This window comes from Vidua macroura, chromosome 2 (genome assembly GCF_024509145.1).
Source record: "Vidua macroura isolate BioBank_ID:100142 chromosome 2, ASM2450914v1, whole genome shotgun sequence".
Lineage (NCBI taxonomy): Eukaryota > Metazoa > Chordata > Aves > Passeriformes > Viduidae > Vidua > Vidua macroura.
Window position 1 is genome coordinate 97,225,499 of NC_071572.1, and position 25,542 is coordinate 97,251,040.

The following is a 25,542-nucleotide window of genomic DNA, read 5'->3' on the forward strand; positions in this document are numbered from 1 at the left end:
TGTGCCTTTGTCCACAGCACATTTAACCTTGAGTTCTTTGGATAAGAGAACAATTTATGCCAGATTTTCTTTTGCTTTCTATCCTTTGGTTAGAGTATCTTTTGTTTAAAAGGATGCAAACTCTGCTAGAAAAATTTCCTTTACCTTGGCAGTTTCAAAAATCTGACATTCTCATTTGTAGTAAGCTCATGCAGCAGTATTTCTTCTCACTAGTGGTGCAAATAGGTTCTCTCTCCTCTAAAAGACAGTAAATTTCCATCCTTTTTATTTGTCAGAAACTTTTATCCTTCTGTTAAATTATGGTCAAATTGGGCAATGTGTTCAAGGGTGGCACAGAAATGGCTTTTCTCGCTGGATTAGAGAACAAGTATTCTGTTACATTTGTCCCCATAAACTAATGGGAAGACATAACATACAGCTAAGCTAATGTAAGTGCTGTTGTAGTTACTGCTGTAACACTATAGCTGCTGGTTCTCTCTGGTGCTCATTAGTTTCTGATATGTGGGTTTGTAGCCTTCCCCTTTGTCAGAAACAATAGAAATCAAAAGAGCAGAAAGGAGCAGGGTGAGGAGTGCAGGGAGATACTCCAGTAATAATTTCCTCCCTTTCATTTACACAGTACCTTTGCCTCTATGTGAGATTGCACAACTTTAGTTCCTGGTTTTTCTAGTAGGCAGATCAGTAAAGAAACGTAGAGTCTTATCTTTGAAGCAGAATGAAAGCATGTGGAGTGGCTGCCTCATGGAAGAAACTGGAAGGGGTAAACCAACCCTCATTTGTCTCTTCCTCCAGTAATTAAGCCATGAATTAATTTAAATCTTTAGATACGTCTCTCTGCTGTTCACTTTTTTTCACCAGCTTGGGTACAGAAGTGTTAATTTCTAAAGGAAATTTCACATTCAAGACAGTTGGTACCTGAGCAAACCTTGTTCTGTAGCAGCACCTTGTGGGAATGAAATCAGACTACAGTCTCCCACACAGGCCGGCATTCCCAGAAGGCAGTTGCTGAGTGAGCATCTGCCATCAGTGAGCTGAGCAGCTTATTTTATTATGGTAGAACTTACAGAAGTCTAGAGTAATAAAAAGCACATCCATTAGGATGATATACAGAAGGCACTCCAAATACATTTTAATTAATGCTTGATGCTTTTCTCTTGAGAAATAAGAAAATTAGTGTACTATATTTGTATACATTTAAAAAAAAATTTACTCCTATGTGTAGCAAATGTGTTATGGTTAAGTTCCTTACTTGTAATTTCTTAGTTTTAAATCTTTAAAACCTTTGGATTGTGATGTCCAGATAGATACATATCTTACCCAGGATACAAGGTTGCATGAACCTCCAAAGACAAAGTAATCTTTAACAAAAATGAAATGTTATAATTCTATATTTTTATTTTTAATTTTGTTTTGCAGGAGGCAATAAGCTGAAGAATCAACATTTTCGCCTAAACTGGGCATGGATCTCCTTAGAAAAGGAGTATTACTTAGTAAATGAAGACACCAAGTATCTTGATGTTGTTCTTAAACGGAGAGGTTACCTGGGAGAAACCTCTTTTATAAGTAAGTTCAATTCTAATCTTATCAGTTGCTTCTATAAATCACTGCCTAGGCAGTTGATATTCTGTATCAATGCAACTATATCCTATTGCTGCTGTTTCATGATAAGCAAACTATATTTGAAGGAATATGTTTATTTATTAAAGAGTGTATCTTTTATATGCTATCTATATAATTTCTTTAGTTAAAAAATGAAATTTTCCCTTTTGTGTTTTTTTTTTGTCTTCTGCAATTAATTTCTGAATAAACAACCAAAGACGTGGTCCTTCTTTCTTTGATTTGATTGGTACCGCTGTTTCTTTGTTTCACAGAATGCAGTTCCTGTCCAGATCTTCTTTTCCCTATAATGAAAAAATAGAGTTGTAGCAATTGAAAAGACAACAATAAACATATATCATTTTCCAGGAAGGCTGTTGTGAGCTAGTCTGACCAGCAGCTACAAGCATTAGGCTCATTTTCTTCACTCAATGTTGGCAGTCAACTGAGGCTGATACAGGAGGTGTTGAAAATTGTTTGCAGTGTCTGGGGAGTGAAAAGGTGAAAAAAAGGTTGTGTTATCACATCCTGCAACCTCACACCTGTTTCTAGCTTCTGGATCTGTTTCCTCCTCTGATGCATTTGCACCAGGGAACATTATCCTTGTACAACTTCACAGTGAAACCTTTGATGAGCTTATACTGCTTAGAGAAAACACTCAATTTAAAGCTGTTTTTGCAGAGATATGTAAGCATTTACCTGGCAAGTTTCCAGGTAAATGGTAATTTTTCTGATTAAAAATCCGAGTTTCAGGTAATGAGGTGCAGTAGGGACACCTCTTTTGGCATGAGATTTAGGGGATATAGCCCTTAACCAACAGGATCTTACTAAAAGACTCAGTTTTGAACAGTGAACCAACTTTGATAATCTATTTATTTTAAAGAAAGAAAAAGAGTGGAAGAGATAAATACATAGTTAAGGATTTGTGGTTTAAATTAATTACTGGTTCTGAATAGTAGATGCTGATATGACTTCTGATCCTTCAGATAGAGTGTTTACAAAATTTTCTACCTGTGGATATAAGGTCAGTTTCAGTATTGAGCTGACAGAAAAATACGCAAAACCAGTTTGAGTAACTTGCCTCCAACTACCTTAATCAGCAAATTACTGAGTTGGAAAGAGCATAAAACATACTGGTCAAGATGCTTACTGGCCTTTCTGGTCCGTATGCAGTGCCAGAGTGGAGGTTTATAGGTTATATAACCTATATATATAGGTTATATATATATATATATATATATATATATATAGGTTATATATATGACTTAGGATGAGTCACAAGCCTGAAGAAAGAAAGGCAAGGTTTGTAGGGAAAGATCATATGTTTCAATGCATTAAATAATGCAGCTAGAAGAAACAATCAGAGAAGGAAGAAGTTTTAAGGATTTTTTTCTGAAAACCTGAGAAAAGCCTTTAAGATTTCAGTTAACTGTGAGATTTAAACAAGGCCAAACACATGAGTTGGAGACAGTTCTGAAATACTGTCTAATTTCCATGAGGATCTTTCAGACAGCCTTAAAGTGGGAGGTAAATGGCTGTGAAAACCTGTTTCAGAGCATTCTGAATCTGAGGCTGGAAGGCCTATGCCATCTCTCTGGATTGACTTGTTTGAATTTTTTCCCATGGACTTGCACTTCATCTTCACTTTAACCTAATGATTGTCATTATGCAAACATGGAAATAAGAGGATCATAATTTTTAAAAATTCTTCTTGCAATGACAATGCAGGCAATGGTTCAGGTTTTGCATCTTCTTTCATTTTTATTCAGTATATTTTCCTTTGTGTCTTTGTGCTTTCCTTAGCTTTCCCTTTAAAGTCTGAACTTTCCAGGGATGGGGATGTTTTTATTTTTTCTAAGAAAAATAAATATTTTCTGGGGTTTCAGGCAGGATTCTGTTTAGATATTCTGGAGAAGAAGAGAACCTAGAGGGCTAAAAGGAGAGAGAAAAGTCTGTTGTCCTTTTTGGGCATCCATAATTGAATTATGGGGAAATGGAAATTTGATATAACTTCATAGAATGTAGAGTTTTTCGACCTCTATATGTGACACCCAGTATAAAATTGGTCAAGAGTAATGGATTTAGTTTGAATGTTCTCAGGTTGTGGAAAGTATATTTTTCTACGTGTCTTTTAAATGTGACACAATGGGAGAAAAATTACCAGTGATGTTTACAATGACCTGAATTTCTGATTTTAACAGGTATTAGTACCAAAGATGGTACTGCCAAGAAAGATAAAGACTTCAGAGGAAAAGCCCAGAAGCAAGTGCAGTTTAATCCTGGTCAAACCTTAGCTACATGGCGAGTACGGATTTTGAGTGATGGTGAACATGAACATTCTGAGTCCTTTCAAATTGTTCTTTCTGAGCCCGTCATGGCAATTCTGGAATTTCCTTCTGCATCCACAGTGGAAATTATTGACCCAGGAGATGGTGAGAACCTTTCCAGAGCTGTACTGCTAATATGTGCATATACCAAAAGATAAACTGGAGGGCAAATGCTGTGAGTAACAGTGGATACTAAAGGTTTACTGTCCTCAAAATATTTCTGAAGACAGACTTGAGCATCAAGTAGCCATTTGTCCTCTATTACTTTAAGTGCTTGATGAAGGGTTTACTCAGGTAGCATGTTTTTTATGAAATACCTACATTTTTTATATGTTATTTCTAGGGGCTTTGTTTTCATTTTAGGTATAACAGGCTTTCCATTAAATGTGTTTGCAGACTGAATGTGTCTGAAGAGTTGGCTGGAGGCTGACTTGATTTACTCTGCCACAGTAATTCATGTTGGAGAGGATGGTACAAGAAAGTCTAGGCTGGTTAATCACAAAAAGCTTGGTCTTGGAGCAAACTGCTTGCATCAGTTAGGCCTTGATATAAACCTGAAAAGCTCAGTAATTGTAGAGTTCATTAGATCAAGTGTAGCACACGCTGTGTCAAGAACAAATAAAATTATGGTTAAATATAAATTAAGAACTAAGCTGATTTTTAAAAAAAATGTAAAAGAAGTAGAGCATGCTCTGGTTGCTTTGCATCTTTTCAGCTGCATCCAGTAGCTTGAACCCATGGGCTGTAGTCACACAGAACTGTCCTTAAGAAATATTTTAAATACTGGACAACCATAGCAACTTGAATTATATGATCATCCCTAATTAACATTTGAAGAGTGTTGGGTGTGGAAATTATCAAAAGTGTCTTAGTTCCTAGTTACAAATGCAAGTTAAACCAGGGCTTATCTCACATCCATTTTTAATCACTAAGAAAAATAGTGTTTAACTTTAAAAGCAGCATGTATGGGACACAGAAATAGCTTGAAAATGTGTTAAACCTCTTTATCTTTTCTATGATCAGTAAGATAGCACAGTTAAAGGTAATTGGCTGAGCCTTCTTTATGCCAACAACAATATTTTATATTTCTTACATTAAGATGAAATTTTTACAGTCTTAGGGAATTTGTATTAATTATACATAAAGAGAAGTTGCAGAGGGCAAAATCAAATGCATAGCTGCAAATCAAATACCTAGAAGAAAACTAGAGAGAGAACTTTGAGGGAAGGACTGTATTTCCTAACAGCATTTTGAAGCTCAGGGTTTACCAAGCTCACTGAATAAGAACCATCAAAATTTTATTTTGCTTCCAGTGAAAAAATCATTTATTTGAATTGTGTAGCTTTAGGATCAAGACTGAGTTTTTTTGGAAAGCTGTACCAGCCTCTTGGGGTATGGGACATTAGTTAATGTTTCATTAGAAATTCAGATTGCATAGGAATATGGTTTTTTATACTAACTGTGATGTAGCTCATTCTCCTCCAAGCTTTTATGTTGTTCATAAGGTCTGTTAAACCTTTATAGTGCCATTTTAGTCCTAGTTGAGTAATTATGAGAGAGAGAGAGGAAATCAAATAAATCAGCTTCCTGCATGTTTTGGAAGGTTAGAGTTTTTTATTTTGCCAACTAAATTCTAAAGGGAGAAATAGAAGGAGTGAACTGGGTTGGTTTTTTTTTTAGTGCTGCCTTTTGCTTTAGTTTAAAACAAAAAAGTAGGGATTTGATATTTTTCATGTTGAATTTTTGTCTTGCCAGAATAGTGAGTAGTCTCAGTCTTATCAAACCTGAATTACAGCATTTTTAAGGCAGGCTTTTGACCTCAGGTCATGCTTGTAGTAGTTGGAGAAATAAAACTTGGAACATGCTTTCAAAGAAGTCACCTGACAATTTTCAGAACACCGTTTGCCAAAGTACTCTGAAATGATGAAAACTTTGCTTTGTGCAGTCAGCTGATATAATTTAATTTGATATTATACAGAATTATATTCTGTTTGGGTTATAGTCACACTAATGAAACTGTAAAGGTGTTTTGTAATTATGTGTGTAGCCACCTTTTGTTCTTGAGTTTTTGAGAGAACAAGAACAAAATCGTCTGAATTGGTTCTGAATCCCAGTAACAGCATAAAACCCAGCAATCTGATTATGTGAGCATAAAATAATGAAGGAGTTCAGAATGCATCTTAGTGGGTTTTTCCCCTGGATAAAGATCTGATATCCTTTTGTATGACACATTTTAGAGTGAGATTGCTCCTCAGACTTCACTGACTGTATTGGCTGGGTCTTCTTCTAGTAAAAAAGTAGTGTAAACATGTAACCAACTCAAATCAAATGTCCAAGTCAGAGTTAAGATGTCAAGAGCTCAACCTTGCTCCTCAATGCCAAATGATTTTGCTGGTTATCTTGATGCAGTAGGTTAAAGAATGGCCTTGGCAAACCACAGCCTGTGTGTGAGCTATGCCATGATACTTCTGTAGTTAACGGTTAATAATTAAATACCATGGAAATAATAAAAGTATAGACTTTGTGGATAAATTCTCCAAACAGTGTCTTACACCATTAACCCTATATAAACAAATCAGTCACATTAGAGACGACTTAATAAGGACTTGGGAATTCAGACCTAATGATCTGATTTTCTTTTCCATTTCTGAAGCACTAAGGAACTCTACTTCTCTCACCCTTCAAGTTTTAGTGACAATTTAGTGGCATTGCCAATAAATGCAAGTTATATGTTGCACTTTAGAATATTCAAAAATGTACAGCTAATGTACAGGTGACTTTATGAGGTTCTTTCCTTTGCAGAATCAACGGTCTTTATTCCTCAGTCCACCTATACTATTGAAGAAGATGTTGGTGAGTTATTTATTCCAGTCAGAAGAAGTGGAGATGTGAGTCAGGAGCTGATGGTCATCTGCTACACACAACAAGGTATTAGAATCTAATATGGAATAAAAAAAAAAAATTGCAAGAGTGGAAAAGAGACAGAAATTTAAAAATATTTATTCCATCTATTTTATAATAAAATTGTTTATAACTCTGTTAATTACTTTTTCATCTAAATATCTTCAGTCTCATCTGGAAAAGTATTAATCTCTGCAATCTGTCTAAGAGTATTACTTAATGCAGTAAAAATGATGATTTAAAAATCATCATGGAGAATTGAAGAGGATCTGTGTCCTTTATATTTCTGCAAGATTTTTATATGTAGTCCCTTATATCTGAAAGTGATGAGAACTGAAAGCGCTGCAGTAATTGCCCTGGCTATCCTTTGCTTGTTTGTATCTTGAAAAAAATTATACAAAATAATATTGTTTAATTGTCATACTTGTCCTTCCTCTGATTTTTAGTCTCTTACTAATAGTACATGTGCAGGGCATGGGGTTTCTACATCTGTGGTTTCATTATTTTTTATCTGGAGAGCTGAAGCAATATTTTGTGTAAAGTGATCTGGAATCCAAATAAATTGTTTTCATGACATTTTGTCTGTTCAAGTCCACTGGTATCTTCAATATGGGTAAAATATACTAAGGTAGTTAACTGGTGATCCTCACAGGGGCTATTTTGTCAGTCTGTCTCTTGTGATAGGCAATATTCCTTCTGACTGGAAAGGTGCAAATGATTTGAAGAACCACACTCTTCCATTGTGTCATATACAGAAGTAGTAGAGACCTCAGAAATGGGTCTGTGGACCTCTGACCTTGTTTACAGCCCATCTTATCACCAAAAAGTAAACAGAAATTCAAAGATAATGAAAATAAAATTCCACCTCTGCGAGGAGATCACTGTAAGCATAGTATGTATAGTGACTGTTTTCCTTTTATGCCACAGGAACAGCATCTGGCACTGCCCCAACCTCTGTACTTTCATACTCTGACTACATATCCAGGCCGGAGGATCACAACAGCATTCTACGTTTTGACAAAGACGAACGAGAAAAAACGTGTCGGATCGTCATCATAGATGATTCCTTGTATGAAGAGGCTGAGACCTTTGATGTTTTGCTGAGCATGCCCATGGGTGGAAGAATTGGTGCAGAATTCCCAAGCACTCGCATTACCATTGTACCTGATAAGGATGATGGTAAGATACCATATAATTGAAGTGATACCCCCAATGCAGGACAGAAACTACAAAGAACATAATATTCAAATCAGCATGTGGGTTTTGTTTTTCTTCCTGCTGGTTAAAACACGTGCTACTTCCATCTTGAAATTAGAAAATATTATTGGAAAGCTATGCAGGTTTTTGAAAGTATTTAGTATTGCTGTTTTATTGTTTGACAAAATCACATGAGCAGTGATTCAGAGCAAGGAGCTGCACCTTTCTATTCTGTCACATTAACAGACATAATCCAAGATGTCATCTTGCATGGGCAGCCTTGTTTCTGTGATTCTGAGGCTGTGTCTGCAAAGCCTTTGGGCTCATTCAGTTATGCTGCAAGGGCCCTATTGGAGGCCCTGATGGGGCAGAAGCCATCTAGCAGCTCCCAAGAAGAAAGCTATATTTCTTCTGATTTGATGCTGCATTTGAATTTCTGTGTAAAAGTGTCCAGTTGTGCTCTCTGTCTTTTTAATAAAGCAAATATTCAAATAAGAGTAATGTTGCTTAAGGAAATGCCTCAGTAGGGAAATGCTGACAGAATTATGTCATTTGTTCAACTGGTTAATAGCTTTAAGATATTGCTTTGAAAGAGACACTTCTGGTGGTGATTAGAACAAAGGGTGTGACTAAGAGTAGAATCAGCACACTGTATCACCAACTGCTTTCAAAAATATGTGTATTATTGCTGCCTCAAGCCTCTCCTTTAATGCTTCAGCATTGGTGTGACAGCTCTTTTTCTAGGAGTAATAGCATGAAAGCTTCCTGGTACAATTACCCCATTAATGTGTGGAGTTTGGAGACTGACATCTCAAATGTAAATTCTGAGATAAGACTACTGATAAGCTGTTTGGGTCCTCTCTGTAAGGCCATAAACCATCTATTGTGACACCATCATATTTCCTAAAGACTAAAGGGAGCAATTACATAGTACAGTACTCTTTGAAAGTCTGATGCCAAAACAGACCATTATTATCAGCACAGTGATTTCTCTCTAGGTAAGAGAGAAAGGCAGCTCTTCAAGGCAGGAAGTCTGCACCCATCTAATTGCCTCATAAATACTCAGCCTGCCTGAAATTTCTCACCTGTAATCCTATGACAGAGGTGACTTTGTTTTCTCTGTGGAGCATTTGGATAATCATATAGCATTAATGACTACAACAGGTTGAAAAAACAAGTCTTGTAAAGTAGATAATATATTGAATGCAAGCCAAAACAGAAATCTTTATCTGACTCTGCTCTTATAGCAAACACAAATTTATTCATTTAGGAGCTTCTACAACAATTTGATTTGTATGAATAATTTTTAGAGAGTAGCTATTAAAAATATGTATTCATGGAGAAGCTGATTACCCAAAAATTGAAAGTGTTCTGACTGCTTAAATATACATATGGAGAGTTTGGGATGGAGATAATGATTCTCCAATACATTAGTTAATATCAGAGACGAGCTGAAATTAGACCATCTAACTTCAGTGAGAATCTCAGTGACTCCCAGTCACAACAGAGTACAAAACTTAATATTTTATGAAGCTCACACAAAATATTAGGGAAGTTAATGAGAAATCTCCTTTAACACTGCCATTAGAAAGCAGAAGTAATTTAGTGTGTGTACACTCTTCAGTTTTAAGTTTCTGCATTTATGAGCACAAGCTGCCTCAGAGCTACAGACTTTTCTACACAAATTAATTTAATCTTATGGGATTTATTAAAAAAGCTGGGGAAGTGTTAGAGAAATTAAAATAGAATATTTTCATCATGTAGCAACTGAAATATCTATGTTTGTTGGTAGGAGTAAGGAATATTTGGGGTATTGAAAGATAAGGGGTCTTTGAAAGGATAGATTTGGAACACTTTTTTGCAAACATTCACTTTTCTTTTTGCACACAAAATGTTGCATATGTGGTATTTGAAATTATGTGGCAGAACTCCTTTTTACAGTGAAAGAATTCCCACAAAGAATTCCAGCACATGCAAAAACAATTCACTTGCCAGTAAAATTTCCTACCACATTCTTTTTAGTTTATTTAGTTTATTTCATCTGAGTCTTCTTTATTTCTAGAAACACTCACCTTCAGCACCTACCATCCAAGTCTTTTATTTTTAGAGAATGTCCTTAGGGTCTAAGTAAAATGCCATAGTTGCTATATAATCCTGACAATAAAAAAAAATAAGAGGCATGCTCTAGTGAACTACAGTGTATTCACTAAATTCCAGGCAACTGAAAAGTTTAATTGGGGATTATACAGTTGTGCTGTGCTGCCAAAGCAAAATCTGGGGGGAAAAAAAATTGTAGTATGTAGAACATGCACTGGTATATTTATATATTGTGAATGGTGATTTTCAGATTGGTGCTGCTATTGGGACATCTCCTAATTTGGAAGGGACTTTTCCTCATAGGTACTAAAGTTAGATAGAAAAAAGAAAAAGTTAGTGAACTAAGCAGCAGAAAAAACTTCATATGGAAACAGTGGATTCAAAGTTACACATGCCACTACTGTTAAGGCACTAAAAAGTAAAAACATAGTTTGTTGGAGTCAGATGTGATGTGATGTGATGTGATAGTTATTAACTGTGAACCATGGAAGAAAAGCATGCATAGGGAAAAGACTTATGTAAATCATCCACTTCTGGAGTGGCACTAATCTCACTTGGTATCAGCCTCTATAACTTTAGACATCTGATTCAAATAGGCTATTACAGGATTCTTCTGTTGTTATTGAAAAGAGAGATGTACTCCCAGGAAACATCCCATCCTAGGACAAGTATCTAAATTGTTGAGCTCAATCATCAAGGATACCTGGTGCATCTGAATACATTGATTTATGACAGTAGGTGTAAACCCTACCTTAATAATTTAATTTGCAAATACAATGTTGTAAGCACTACTGGGTATGAAGGACATACCTATACTGCACAGAGAGCACAGAGTTCAGCATAAAGCTCATTTGAAGGAGGCAGTTTACATGATAGGTAAATATTTTGCATCGAGGAAAGGAAGATGCGGCTAATGTGCACTTTTCATTCCCCTTGGACAGAGGAATCTTGGAATTTAGTCTAAGGCTCATGAAAATACTCAGACCCTACTCTTCCATGGAAATGCCTTAATCCTCAGGCACTTAGCAACTAAGCTAGATCAGCCTGGAAGCGCTCTGTGTTTTTCCAGCTGAAGTGGTGACTCTGAAATAATTTCATAGAGAGAGAGAAAAAATGAGATCTAAGTCTTTTGTTAGTATTCATCTGGGAATGAAGAGCCTGTAATTTGGTTCTAGCAGTAACTAATGTTACTGTCTTGTATGCCACAAGTCTGATACAAAATGCTTTAACAAGGTTTGAGTCAAAGCTATGCTTCTTCATAGTCCCAATATTTTGACTGCTCTGCTAATTTAAACTCTCTTTTACTTACTTGGTTTTTTATTGTGGGCAAATTTAAAACTCAGTTGGTAATCACATTTGGAAACCTGAAGAGAAGAGGTGTGTTGAATGCAGAGCTGGAAGTTTGCATCTAAGGGGGAAATACTTGCAGTTATTTTGTGTGCTGCACATTTTTTGTAAGTGGCTGTCTCCCCATGTGATTTTAATTCCATGCTACTGTATTTAGTGTTGCCGTGAGAGCACACAGCCTTACAGCCAGGCTGACAAACAGTCCTCCTGCCGTAGTGGAATTGTTGAAGACTCATGCTGTTCTCAGCAGGAAGTACATTAAATGCATTTCTTCCACTTCATTCACATTAGATGGGTAAGAAGCTGCTCAAACTTCTTCTTGACACTTCTACACCAAGGCTGGGAAAGCAAAGGACTCAGGTTTATGTCGGAGATTTGCTGACCATTATCTTTACACCATATCAACAGAATCAATCACTCATACCATCCACATGATAAAGGATAGCACTGTCTGGGAATATTTTACAGATGAGTAAACTGGATGATGGTATCCTAATGTAGAAAGGGAATGTTAGAGGTCAAACAGAACAGATTAATGATTTAGTTTTCTAGAGATTTCTTTAAAACACATGCTGTCACTTACACTTAATTAAATTTTGAAAATCCTTAGACCACATTCTGGAAATTGGAACCCACTAACACTTTTCCAGCTTTCTTGGAGTAGTAAAGTGCATATTAATATTTACTATCAATAGCCTGGAAAGTCAGCTCTGCAATGTTACACTATATACACAATATACACTATATACACAATGCTTTGCATTGGCTTCTAGCAAGCAGGCACTATGAACTAACTCTCCATGTGTGTACTGAGCCAAATTTAAAGCTTATGATAAATAAGTGTCTTATTAGTAACATTGTTTATCAGAAGAACATCCTTATCTCATGAGGCAAGTTGGAATCTCCTTATTCCCATTGGTCTCCAAGGCAGGCAAGTCAAATGTGCCTTTTTCTCTTTGCCAGTGGGTCTGTCAGATCTTAAACTGAACAGGTGGTTGATTAATCTTGCTAGTTAGCATCTGCAAGTGCATTTGTCCAATTTTAATTACAATCTGAACACTACAGGCAGAGCATGCCCACTGTTATGTTACAGACTAGAGTCATGATTTCGTCAACTATCCATCACCACTCTCTGTAGATGCCTAAAATGGTGAACTAGTTATTTTTTCCTGTGCACATCCATCTCTGATTACTTTCTCCCTTTTATGTTTTTACAATGCTTGTGAGTCTGATGCCTCTGGCACTTCTGTGCAGCTTTTAACTTCTTTTGTCCTCCCATTAAGTAAAATCTCTATATGACCCCTTCCCTTTCCCCAGCCTGTGGCAGGTGGCCAGGTTGGCAACTAATCAAGAGAAAAAGTGGATGACAGCCAGCTTATGACAAGTTATACTCCCAGTTTTCTTTACTAATAGCTTCTTATTATCACCAGTTCAACAGAGTGAAAAATGTTCAATCCATGATGATAGCCTTAAAGATTTCAGAAACTGCCTGTTTGCTACCTATCACAGAAATAAATTAATGTCATACCTTGCAGTAGGACATTCCATAGAGTAACCAGGCACACTTATGATTTGCTTTCTTAGCATTATTTGTTGCTTACAGCTTATTATATAGGTGTGTCACATTTTATAAGAGTGTGTGTGTGTGTGTGTACATATATGTGTGTGTGTGAACTACTGTCAGATTAATCTCATTTTTATTCATCTGCTTAATAACTACAAATATAGTCCAACCTTGTGATCTGGGCTTCTTTGATAGGTGAGGAGGACTGCACATGATGTCCAGGCAGTACTTTGTCACATCTATTTCAGATGGCTCTTTTACGGTAGGGGTTGTAGATGGTGGAGCACAAAGCTCTTCAACCTTCACTGCTGTATGTTTTTAAATGGGTTGCTTACACATCAAGTATTACCTTATGTAAATTGCAGTAATATTTTGAGGAGAGTGTTGAAATGCAGAAAACTTTTAGTTTTGTACTCAAAGCACATAAAATAGCCAATAAGTAGAAGGCACAAGTTTTCATGAACTGTAGAAAAAATTATGCCTTCTGTTAAATTTAGAATGTGTTTAATGAAGTGGTCTTCTTATGTGAACTGGTATTGCATCCCAGAGCCTAATGCATTATTGGTTTATGACAGTTCAGTCAAGAGTACACTGAACTGCTTTCTCTCTTGTGTCTTATTGTAGTATATTCTATTTTTGATGGCATTGGTCTTTGTACTGTAGATCTTGCATTTATTATACACTGTTTAGAAATGAATGAATGCCTAGCAAACCATTCTAAATTAATCATCTGTTCATGGTTGGATATGGTTGTAGGGAGTGAATTTAGTGACTTTAGTGCTTTGCATGTTTAAGATTTGGATAAATGAAGTTGAGTAAGATGTCTTGTTGCATTCAGTTTTCCTAAGGCTTCTTCAATCATCTTCCTTACTCTGAATCTCCTTATACTGAGACTTTGCTCATAGTCTTTGAAGACCCAAAAGATACTGAACACTCTAGCCATGGTAGCCCATTGTGCTTCAATGCCATCGATTCTCCTTTTGAACGTGCAAGTCTTCAAAAAATTAACTCAGTTACTATCTCTCTTCACTGTCAGGACACTCTTATCTCTCTCACACAGATGGGATCAAAAGTCCAAGAGACAGAACACAAGAAGTTTTAACATAGAGCAGAGCATATTTTCTTTTGTTACAGCTCTGTTTTTGTGGCCTGATAAGTCTGGCTGTTGCTCTATTTTCACTTCTTCTCTGTCTTCTCTTCCAAGTCCCATCCTCATCAGTAGCTCTGGTAAACGGCTATTTTACATACTTTTCTTCTACAGCCTTGATGAGGTAAATATGTTCTGATTGTATGTGAGCAGAAAAGCCTATAAAATTGTTTCCACTGGTTAAGCAGACTCAACGTAACCAGCATTGTGACTGAATAGTAAAAGTGCAAAATTTAAAGTTGAATCAGCCAGAAATGGCTGCATACTATATTTTTATTTAGCCTGATTTCTAAAATGCTACTGATCTTCTCATGTCATTTCTGTTTGTAGCCCTCATTTTTTACCCGATGTATCACTGACTGTAAGCACCTTTAAGCTTGGCCTCTTTGTGGAAAACCTTGTGTGTGGTATATTTAAATGCTACTGCCAAGCCTTCCCATTTATCTGTCTGCTTCTGTTCCATCGGTTTGTTGGGAATTTGTTACCAATCCCATTTCCCAGGCTTTTTATATAAAAGTAATCTAATTCATTTTAAAAATAAAGCATGTAGAAGATTCTGAGTTGGTTTCATGCTCTGTGGGAGGTATAACCAGTAGAAAAAAGGTATGTGAAATTCAGATGGTTGCTGCAGGCAATGTAATCATGGTTGGGTGTGCCCCCAGATTCCAGTATCTGTTTCTTCATCTGTTACTCTTTATATTTTTATTTCCATTGGTAAATGAAGCAATTATCTGCATTATGGAATGGTTAAGGTAAGTGATTGGAGCTTGATGTACTTACAGCAGGAAAAATCTTTGGGCCCTGTCCTCAGACTGAACATAGAAAAAACTCCTCCAACATGTGTAGTAGTTCCAGTGATATCAAGGTTAATAGGTTCTACCCTGAAGGGTGTGGAAGAATCATAACAATACTACTCTTCTAGTAAAGATTTTCAGGTTTATGTTCGTTCACCAATATTTTAGTTTGGTGTTTCAAAAAGGTAGCAATGTTTCTTAGCAAACTAACAAAGGTAAATTAATTGCTTCAAGGGAAGGTCACTTATTAAAGTGAACCGCACACATTAGCCTTTCTACTAACATGCCATTTGTAGCTGGGAAACAATTTAAGACTGCTCATTATTCTCTTGTACACAATAATTAACTAATTGTTGAAAAATTCATTTTTACTTTAGAGGCACACATCCTCAACAAGTTGAGCTACAGCTTGTCCTCATGCACTCAAATGTCTTTATTCTCCATCATTCAGGAATACTCTGTAGCTCATTGAGCTGTTGCTTGTACACCGTTTATGATCGTCAGCCTGACATTAAGCAAAATCAGAATTAGCTCTTTTCTCCAGGCTACAAAAAACACTGCAGGCTGTCAAGAAGGAAGGTGCAGGTGACCAGAGATGGGGTGTCACTGTTGCCATCTCGCTGCCATCCTCACTCTTGCAGCTAGAGCTGTAGTCTGCTTCCTTTAGCATGCTACTTCACTCACATTTGAGTTTTGCTTATTGATGTAGAGAGTTTAGATATAGACTCCAAGCCTGCCAGGCAGGTGCTGCTTGTGATGGTGCTGTGTCTAGAGAAACTGAAACATGGATGCACTTTAACATAAAGGGTGAGTTAAAATGTAAAGTGTTATGTTAAATTAGTGTCTATCATAAATTAATTAAATGTGAATCATATATAATGTTGTTCATAGCAGCAGCACATGATGTCCAGGCAATACTTTGCCACCTCTATTCCAGATGGCTCTTTTACAGTAGAGGTTGCAGCTGGTGCAGCTACTTCACACCATGTTACTCTACTGAAATTACTAAGTTAAGTTGCATAAAATGAGAGTAATTAAGGGATGAGCCAGTGTAATCAATGTATGGCACTGACATTGTGGATTAAAAAAGAAGCAGCAATTTTCTTAGAAAATTGAAGTGTATTTAGTAAAGAATGCATTAATTTGAATCTGTCCTATTACCTGCTACAGGGTTTGCAGGATTGTGTTAAAAACCTTTTTTTAAGTTAATAGGCAGAAATGGTGTGTTGAGACAAATGGAAAAGCAGACATTATTTGCTTAAGATGATGTCTGTGGCAATTTGGCTGAAACTAGCAATTTTGATTCTGAGGGGAATTTACTTTTTGGTTGCAAAAGTTATGACAACACCGCTAAAGAGAAAAGCTGTTAAGATTGCAACATATGAATTTGAAAAGTAATCTGTTTTGACCACATCAAATAAAAAATTATTGGCATTTGCACAATAGGTACCTGCTACAGAACTGAGCTTTGACTGTAAGCTTGACCCCTGCTTCTATAGCATTCAGTGAAAATGAATGACTTGGCAAATTAAATTCATTGTGCTGAATACAAGCTCAGTTGCTTGCATAGTTTCAAGTGTGTGTGAATAGCTGCAGAATGGTGCTACCTAGTTTCAGATTTTAAAGTCCTCTTTGATATTGTCTTAATATAAAGTTTTTGTAATGGATGGTTTCTCTGGGCTTTTATTTAACTGCTATTAAGATGCATATATGAGAGAGGTTTCAGAAGGTGACTTTTACTGCTATTAAACAGTGAATGCTCATGCCTTCTTACATTTAATGAGCTCTCATTCTTAACTGGTCTACCTACAACTCACACACTTCATGTTTGTAACACTGGAATCTGTTATGTTACAGACTCATCACATCAGTCCTTTAATGCCAGCTTTGATCCTGAAATGCAAGTAGCCATTGTTTAGGGATGTATGTGTTGCCTGAGTATGAGCCAGATCAGGTCCAGCCAAATCTAGCCATGTTTGTCTGGTTTTGTGTCCAATTAGCTGTGCCAGCCATCAGGGCTCCTTACTTCGGATTCAGCATGGCCCTAGCATGTCCAGACTGTACCAGAACAGGCTTGTAGGCTTGCAAAGCCTGGTTTGCACCTTCTGCATTACCACAACAGACTTCTGCTAGCTCGGCAACTCATAATGTTCACATCATAGCCTTGTTTGTAATGTTCATGGAAAGAAGGAAGGCAAAAGCTTTTAGGAATAAATAGTCTTAACCCTAGAAAAGATGAGCCATAAGTTCATTTGTAAATACTGCTTCTCCTGGTTCCATTATCTGAATATGTCGGAATGCCATGTCTGTTTTCTTCTATTGTTTCTTTCCTCCTGAGAATATATATATATATACATATATGTGTGTGTGTGTGTGTGTGTGTGTGTGTGTGCATCACTGGCAGCATATATCACTGAAATGCACTTTAGTTTTAAGCCTTATCAAGGTGTCAGCACAAAAGAGTCTGTTCTTCTGTGTTTGTTCTCAGTATCCTGCCAACGGGATTTTTTATAAACAACTTACTCTTTTGCAATATCTCCCTAAAACAGTTTATAAGGATGTAATTTTAAAAGGTAAAGCCTCTTTGGAAATAAACATTTTTGTGCTATCAATGCTATTTTTGTGCACTGATTTGACAATGTACCTTCAAAGTTAGACGTGTTCCTAACAACATGAGAAGTGTGTTTGTTTTCCTGCTTGATGACTGACTAGAGCTGTAGTTGAGATACGCCTCTGACTCTTTAAGTACAAGGACAAAGTTTTTATTTCTGTGCCAAGAAACCTGGGACTAAAGCTCCTAACCTTTCTCCTCTGATTATTGTAACTTCATGCCAGCAAAATCTGTGGGTCTGAACAAAAAAACCCTTAGAAAACTTCCTCTTACTGCTCTAAGAGGAACCATTAAATTTGCAGTAGTCTCTCTTCAGAGTGATTACTAGATTAAAGGTCTGCTGTAAGTGAGCCTGCAGTCATTGAGCAGAGTGTTTTCCAGACATGACCTGAGATAGACAATGCTTTCCCTGTTAGGAGCTTGGCTTTGCTCCTTCCCCTGGGGAGCTACTAACACAGCTTACAGGAAATGAATTTAGAAAACATTTGTAAGGATTTGTTTCCTAGGATGGGTAACCATGCAGAATGTGTCTTTCATTGAACATACATACCTCAAAAAGTGTGAAAAACTCACTCTGAAATACAAGGCAAGCTAGCTGAAAGTTGAGTTTTTTTCTTGTTTGGCTGTGACTACAGGAATGAATAGTATGTGAGGATTCTTCAGCAGCAGTAAAGCAAGTGTTAGGATAATGCTGTAAGAAACGAACAATATTTTATTTTATGCCTTCCATCTAGTTTAAGGCAGATCATCTAAGTTCCCTGTGTAGCCAGTAAGCAGAAGGGAATGCTTCTACACCTCCTCAGATTTTTCGGATTGCAGTGAGTGAGCCATTCCATCTGTCCTCCTGTATGCTCATTGTGCTGGGAAACCTGCAATTGCCTATCTTTGTCCTTGCAAACTGAGAGCAAGCAGGCTCCATGTGAGTACCTCTTACTAAAGTGCTTAAAATGAGGTGCAGCCAAGTCCAGATCAAGTTCCGGAGCCATTGGGACATAAGAACAAGATTAGGCTTGGTAAAGTGTGCTGAACTCTAAGCATACCTGTTTAAGAAATGACTTGTATTAGAATTGGTAATTTTTTAACTGCCTTTATCTAACTATTGGCATGTTAATAACCATTTGGTCTTAGTAGGCATTTTATATTTTTATTGTCTAGCCCATGTTAAGAATCTAGAAGAACATTCTATGTCTGAAATGACACATTGCTTTGAAGATCTAATATCCAATGCTTCAATATCCCTGTAAGAAGAACTCTCATCAAAGTTAATAGTAGCTACACAAAAGGTACAGAGGGTGTATCCTGTTCACCCATTAAAAATGTTTCAGATAAGAGTTTTGCAGTTCCAAGTGTAAAAACACCTACTGCCAAGCCAGCCTCTATGGGCAAATAAAGTAAAATCAACGTGTGTCTGTCTGTTCACACAAATACACATACCTTTAAATACACATACACTTGAATTAAAAAAAAAAAAATTAGAACCGATGACATTTTCATCTTCTAAAGTTAAACTTCTTCCAAGTTTGTCTTTCATCCTGCAAAGGTTGATGACTTTGATAATGCTCAAACAGGTCTATGAATCTGCACTATTTTTCAGTAAATACATTCAGTTCCATTAATTTGTTGCATGATTTCAGTTTTAGCAGATAAGTAGGGAGGCAGCTCCAGTTTTTCATTGATGAGGAATATTAAAGGAGTTCTTTTTTTGCTGCTCATAGAGCACTGAGCAATTGCTGTGATCTTTGCCGACTGAATTTAAGTTGGCTGTATTCTGCATGGTATTTCAAATGCATTTGTGATACTGTAGCCTCATGATGCTAATAAATTCTCGCAAGACAGCATAAGAAACTTGTGATGAAGTGCAAGGAGAACTTGGGTAGGTCTTTCTGCACTTCGGGGAGGTAGCTGTGATTTCTGCTGTGCAGTGGGAAAGCTGAGGCACTGGCTGTGCATGATTAATCTTGCATGTTTGAAACAGGAATGGAAAGGATAGAAAAGGGGAGACGATATACATGCAGGATGAAGCTGGGATATGTTTTTAAGGCTCTTTACTTTGTGAAATTACTGTGGGTAGGAAAACTGGAAAAGGGAGGGGAAAATGAAGCTAAACAATGTGTCTGTTAAGTGAAATAGTTCTTAATCTCCTTTGCTTTTTGCTCTTCTTTCTTATGAACTGTGGAACTTTAGGGTTAAGATAAAGTCTTCACATTTCAGTTTACATGAAATAAGATTGATTTTGTTTTAAATGCTAGATGTGGGAGAACTAAAATTAAGTATTTGAGTCTTTAGTTAGCTAGAAAATGTTACCAAGAGTAGCATGTTACATGTCATGTTCCAGTCTGGTTTTAGCAACAGGAATCTGTGAGAACATTCAAGTTAAAGTTTCATTATCTGTATTCACCTTCATATGTTTTCACCAAAGTGAAAAATGCAAGGAATTTTCTGGCTTGTGCACAGGACTCAACTAAAACCAGTTTAGTGAGATACCACATTTGGTTTTGTGCACAGATTCATATATGCTGACATAAAAAGTTGAAAATGTAGGAGGCAAGAAAAAGAGCACAGTGCTGATATAACAATTGCTATCTAAAACCATACAAACCAATACTTGAAAAGAAGCCAAAAATAGCTAGAAGAATTCTAAACCTTAAAAAAAGAAGCTTTACTTCACTTACTGAGATGAGTAAAGTGCTCTGCACTGTTTAATGTGGATTTTATGGCCTCTTGTTAGCTTCAGTGTAAGGTAAAGAAGCATTTATGGACATTATTCCTCTTTCACCAGAACCAGCATTCTACTTTGGAAATGATGAATACTACGTTGATGAGAGTGCTGGCTACATTGAGGTCCGTGTCTGGAGGACTGGAACCGATCTGTCCAAAGCCGCCTCTGTTACGGTGAGGTCTCGCAAGTCTGAGCCAGTAACTGCAGAGGGTGAGTTATTGCTTTGCTCTGGCTTCACACTGCTGCTGCACTGCACATGCTGCTACACACTGCTGGCACCTGCTGCCACATTTCACAAGTGCTGGTTCAGTGGGTCTTGGTACAGTTTCAACCACATAAAATGAAAATTCTATGAGTCTTGCTCTTAGCAGATCTCTTCTTCTTAGAACAAATTAAGTGGTTACAGAATTTCAGAGAAACAGCAGTAAGAGCTGCTATGAAGTATAGCACAAAGAGAAATGCCTTTAAATCCTCATATAAAGACTGCTACAAAGGCAGCTGATTGCTGCCTCAAGAGCATACTCTGGGCACGGTTATGATCACTGGCAGCGTGCTGAGTTTGCTTCTCTCATTTTTGCCGTAGGCAATGAGAAACTATTACCTAGTATCCTATTCAGGAACACGATTGCTTCAGCTGTGTGGTTCTTGGATACTTTGACAGAACCTTTGTCTGCAGAATCAAGTGTTAGCACACTCTATTTTTTTTCACAAAACCTATCATAATGTTTAAAATAGGATATTCATATAGAGGCAGCATAAAAATGATCTGCCTTAGATGCTTATCCTGAGTGTAACTTTACTGATATTTCAGGAATATATAAACATAATATATATGTATGGTGTATGCATAACACAATATACTTAACATAGATGTATCTTTCTTATGAAAAAGAAAATTATTAAACCTGAAAAAATATGTGATTGTTTCAGTTCTGAACTTGCTTTTATGATCTGATGTCTTTACCAAATCTTGAATATTTGTTATTTTATTTCTGGTTTAAAAAAAAAAAAACTTTCCTTACAGTAAGGATCTTCATTCATTGTGCCAGGACCTCTAGCATTAAAAGCTGGGAATGGCTCAGCTCTTGAGCTCTCTAGTCTGTTGGTCACAGCATGAAAGCTCTGACATGGCTGGCTGCCTGTAAAACCATGAACCTGGCTCTTTGCCTTACACAGTGCAGCACTGGATCTGCTGCTCTGAGCTGTCAGTCCTGAAGTCCTGCCTTAGAGGTTTAGATCTAGGGAAGTACAGCAGTAGAGCTTTTAGGCAAGTGCCCATGTGGTGATGGCCTTCAATCTGGCTAAATTTTGTCAAATTCAAAGAATTCCAAACCTGATTCCCATTTCAATTCCCCAAAACTTTGTTTCAAGAGCTCTGCTGTTTATTCTCCCCAAAAACTAATGTTAAAATTGAGTCCTTCCCTAAAGTCCTGGATACATTTGGTTCCAAGTCAGTGTCATTTTTTAGTCAGTATCTTGTTTTGGTTGCTGCCTTCTTATTGACATGTTATGGATTGGTTTGATTTGCTTAAAAGAAAACAAACCCAGATCAATCTTCCTTTGAGAGTAAGGTGGCAGACCTCACCCAATATGCCCTGAGCAGAATTTGATTTATTTGTTTTCCATTAATTCTGTTTTACACAACTTGTCTGAACAACAGTTCTTCCCCCAGTCAGCTCACTGGCCTTGTCTCCTTTCCTTTTTACATTAATCTTAAAACTTTCATCTTTGTTACAAAATAATACAAAATTTCTTTCCAAAAGACTTTGCTTCATCTCCAGAGTCTCTCTCAAAGCTCTTTGCTTACTTTCATTTCTCACTTCAAGCAAATTTCATACGTTTTTCTGGAATAACTGTTGGCTTAGAACAGAACAGAATCAGTCTCATTTTGTGACTCAAATCATCATTAAACAAAAAATTAATTTTTACTTATTTTATTGCGTAGTCCAACTTAAATACTAAAATATAGTTTTGCTTTACATGAATGCCAGAATTTGGCAAATACTGAAATTATAAAGGAAAAATATTTACCTACAATTAACTGCCTTATGATAGATATTTTTATTTTTAATTATATGTAATGCTATTTTTATCTCTTTTCCATTGGTAGCTGGAGTAGATTATGTAGGCATCAGTCGTAATTTGGATTTTTCACCTGGAGTCAATATGCAGACTTTTCGTGTGATAATTCTGGATGATCTTGGACAGCCAGTGTTAGAAGGAACAGAGAAGTTTGAGCTTGTGCTAAGGATGCCCATGAATGCTGCCCTTGGAGAACCCAGCAAGACCACCATCTTCATTAATGACTCAGTGTCTGATTGTGAGTAATTTTTTTATTATTATTTTTCATAATTTAGAGATTAGTTCGTTTGCTGACTGGCTGCTTGCTTTCTATACCTGGTGCAATGTGGCATAAGTAAATGTGAAATGGTGGAAGGAAGATATGATAATTTCTGCAGTTATACTTTACATGTGCTTTCTGTTTTTCTGCCCAGTGCCAAAGATGCAGTTTAAAGAATCTGTGTATGTAGCCAATGAAAATGATGGGCAGGTTTCTGCCATGATATACAGGAGTGGGGATATCCGATACACATCCACTGTGAGATGCTATACAAGGCAAGGTTCAGCTCAGGTTATGATGGACTTCGAAGAACGTCCTAATACTGACAGTTCCATCATCACATTCCTTCCTGGTAAGTTCTTGATATTATTTTAGAAGCCTTTATGTTTTATTTTGTTTTGTTTTTCTTTTCTACTATGTTTTCTTTTGTTTTGCTTTCCTGTACTTTCCTTTGCTTTGTTTGTTTTGTTTTGTTGTGTTTTAATTTTTTCTTCTCATAGAGTAGTGCCAAAAGGAGCATTCTGGAAAACAAAGGTTTGGTTTTTCTTTCATACACAATGGGATGATGTTTCCTCTATTTTCTTCACTTCTAACTTAGAAGGATAATCAATAAGAACTAAAAGAGTATATCTTCATTTAGGGTCAGCATCAGTGCCAGGATCTTTTTGATAGCAAAAGTAAGTTTGGCATAACACAGTAGAAGCACAGATCTGCTGTCAGAAAGGAAACTTCAGAAGTTCTGCTCTTTGTTGAGCAGATTTCTGGTAAATACAATTGACATGCACTGAAATAAGTAAAGATCTTTCAACAGGTATATAGCTTCCTAATTCCTGTTTGAATTTTTTTCTCCCACCAAGGCTTTCCTAAGACCACCCACGAATATCAGGTACTTAATATCCCACATCAGAGATGAAATGCAAATAAATCAAATGTTACCATGCTGAAAGAATAATTGCCTAATTCTTTCTACATGTGCAGAGGGCAGTTTGGTCTTCTAGCCTTTGAAGTTTACACAGATGTGAAACTTTTTACAAGTCTTAAACAAGTTCTGTGATCAGCATGAAATCCTTGGTATATACTTATCACAGAAATTACAACCTTTGTATTTCTGTAGACATGTATCATAGTTCTCTTGAAAAAGTGAGTTGTTCAGTCTTTCTTACTTAGGGCTAGCCTCAGCTTTTAGTGCTGTCCTGTACTCTACACCTTTGCTATTGCTTCTGTGCAACCAGGAAAGAGTCCAGCTAGTAAGAATTAATGGATCTGGGCCACTTAGGTAGTGACTTTTCTCCTTTTTTGAGTGTTGCCCTACCATTTCTCTGCAAAGACAAATAACAAAAAGGTCTACTAGAATTATATTTTCATTCCATAAGCTTCTTAAGCATGTTTAATATGCAGCAGTTTTATTCCAGTTTTCACATTTTCCATGTAACAATAAGCAGGACAAGTATTTTGCATTTTTTCTCTATCTATCTATCTACATATGTAATGATGAAAAAATACAGTAAATTGACCTCATCTCTCTCCTGCTGTGTTGTTCCTTTTGTCTGGGGTATAGGAGTCAGTCCCATGAGGAAGAGCCCACCTAGTCATGCTGGGTGCCAGACACTGAACAACATTCATAGGTCTTGCTGCTTGTGTAAAAGACATAAGAAAAGATGTTCAAGTTTCTGAACATGAAGTAAGTCAGGGCACAATAATTTGTGAGTGCAAAATTGAGCAGTTTGATACTTCAAAGCATTTTTATGGCAATATTCACTGTCACTTGAAATCAGTGGGGGTTCAAAAGACTAAAGTAAAACAGAATAATATAAGTGAAGGTCCACCCAGTTGGAGGGTGTCCAATCAAAAGAGACTTGAAATATAGAACTTCAGGACAAAATTGCAATTAGTATTAGTAATGGTAATTAGTAATTAGTATTACCATTAGAAAGGTTTTATTATTCTGTTTCATTGTGCAAGTATTTACTTTTTTTAAGCACACTCTGTAGAAGAGGTCACTGAGAAGGAGCATTTTCTTCTTAGGTAAAAGGGACTAATACATGTAAAGTGGACATACCAAATAGATACTTGTCTTACAGAAGTCCCAAAATGAGGGATTCCACTTTAATGAGTTTCCATAGAAAGGTAATGATTGCTAATTCTGCTTTCACTGCTGTCATTGCTTATTAACTTGTATGGTGTCAAGGTGGATGCCTTGGCCAGCAGGAGTCAGATGCCTTGGGCTTGGAAAGAAGTGCTGTATTAGAGCAAAGAACACCTAAGTTCTTCCTGATAACTACCTTAGGAATGATTGCAGGTGAAACTGAGAAGCCTTGCACGCTGGTGCTTACGGATGATACTTTCCACGAGGAGGAGGAGGAGCTACGCCTGGTTCTTGGCACTCCAAGAAGTGATTTTTCCTTTGGTGCTTCTGTTGGCGAGCAAAACGAGACGCTGATAAAGATTCGGGATGACGCAGACAGTAAGAGAATAGCTTATTGTTACTGGCTTTTGGAAGCCCATTTGCATGCTCTAAAACCATTTTTTTTTTCCTCTAATGACAGAGGCTATCATTAAGTTTGGTGAGACCAAATTTAGTGTGAGTGAACCAAAGGACACAAGGCAAGTAGCAATTGTGAAAATACCAGTGCTTCGTCTGGGAGACACTTCCAAAGTTTCTGTTGTGAGAGTTCATACAAAGGATGGATCTGCTACTTCTGGAGAAGACTATCACCCCATATCAGAAGGTAGGATCATACTTATCACATCCAACTATTTGTTTTCATTCATGACTGTAACATAATTTCTGAAAAATGAAATAACTTTGTGATTAGAATACTTTGCAACCACATCCCAAAATGCACTTTCCTATTCAAATTCAGTGTGGACAAATCCCCTGTGGTATACAACAGCCAATTG

The 25,542-nt window shown here is 36.8% G+C and overlaps 1 protein-coding gene across 1 annotated transcript in view; it reads left to right on the forward strand.

Annotated features, from left to right (window-relative positions):
• FREM2 (FRAS1 related extracellular matrix 2) overlaps nucleotides 1–25,542 on the forward strand; it is a 119,345-nt gene that overhangs the window by 63,369 nt on the left and 30,434 nt on the right. The window contains exons 3-11 of the mRNA XM_053971801.1: nucleotides 1,417–1,563; nucleotides 3,798–4,028; nucleotides 6,726–6,851; nucleotides 7,752–8,003; nucleotides 20,361–20,510; nucleotides 22,411–22,620; nucleotides 22,796–22,993; nucleotides 24,941–25,105; nucleotides 25,188–25,370. Of these exons, the coding sequence (XP_053827776.1) occupies nucleotides 1,417–1,563; nucleotides 3,798–4,028; nucleotides 6,726–6,851; nucleotides 7,752–8,003; nucleotides 20,361–20,510; nucleotides 22,411–22,620; nucleotides 22,796–22,993; nucleotides 24,941–25,105; nucleotides 25,188–25,370 (1,662 nt within the window). The remainder of the gene's footprint in view (nucleotides 1–1,416; nucleotides 1,564–3,797; nucleotides 4,029–6,725; nucleotides 6,852–7,751; nucleotides 8,004–20,360; nucleotides 20,511–22,410; nucleotides 22,621–22,795; nucleotides 22,994–24,940; nucleotides 25,106–25,187; nucleotides 25,371–25,542) is intronic.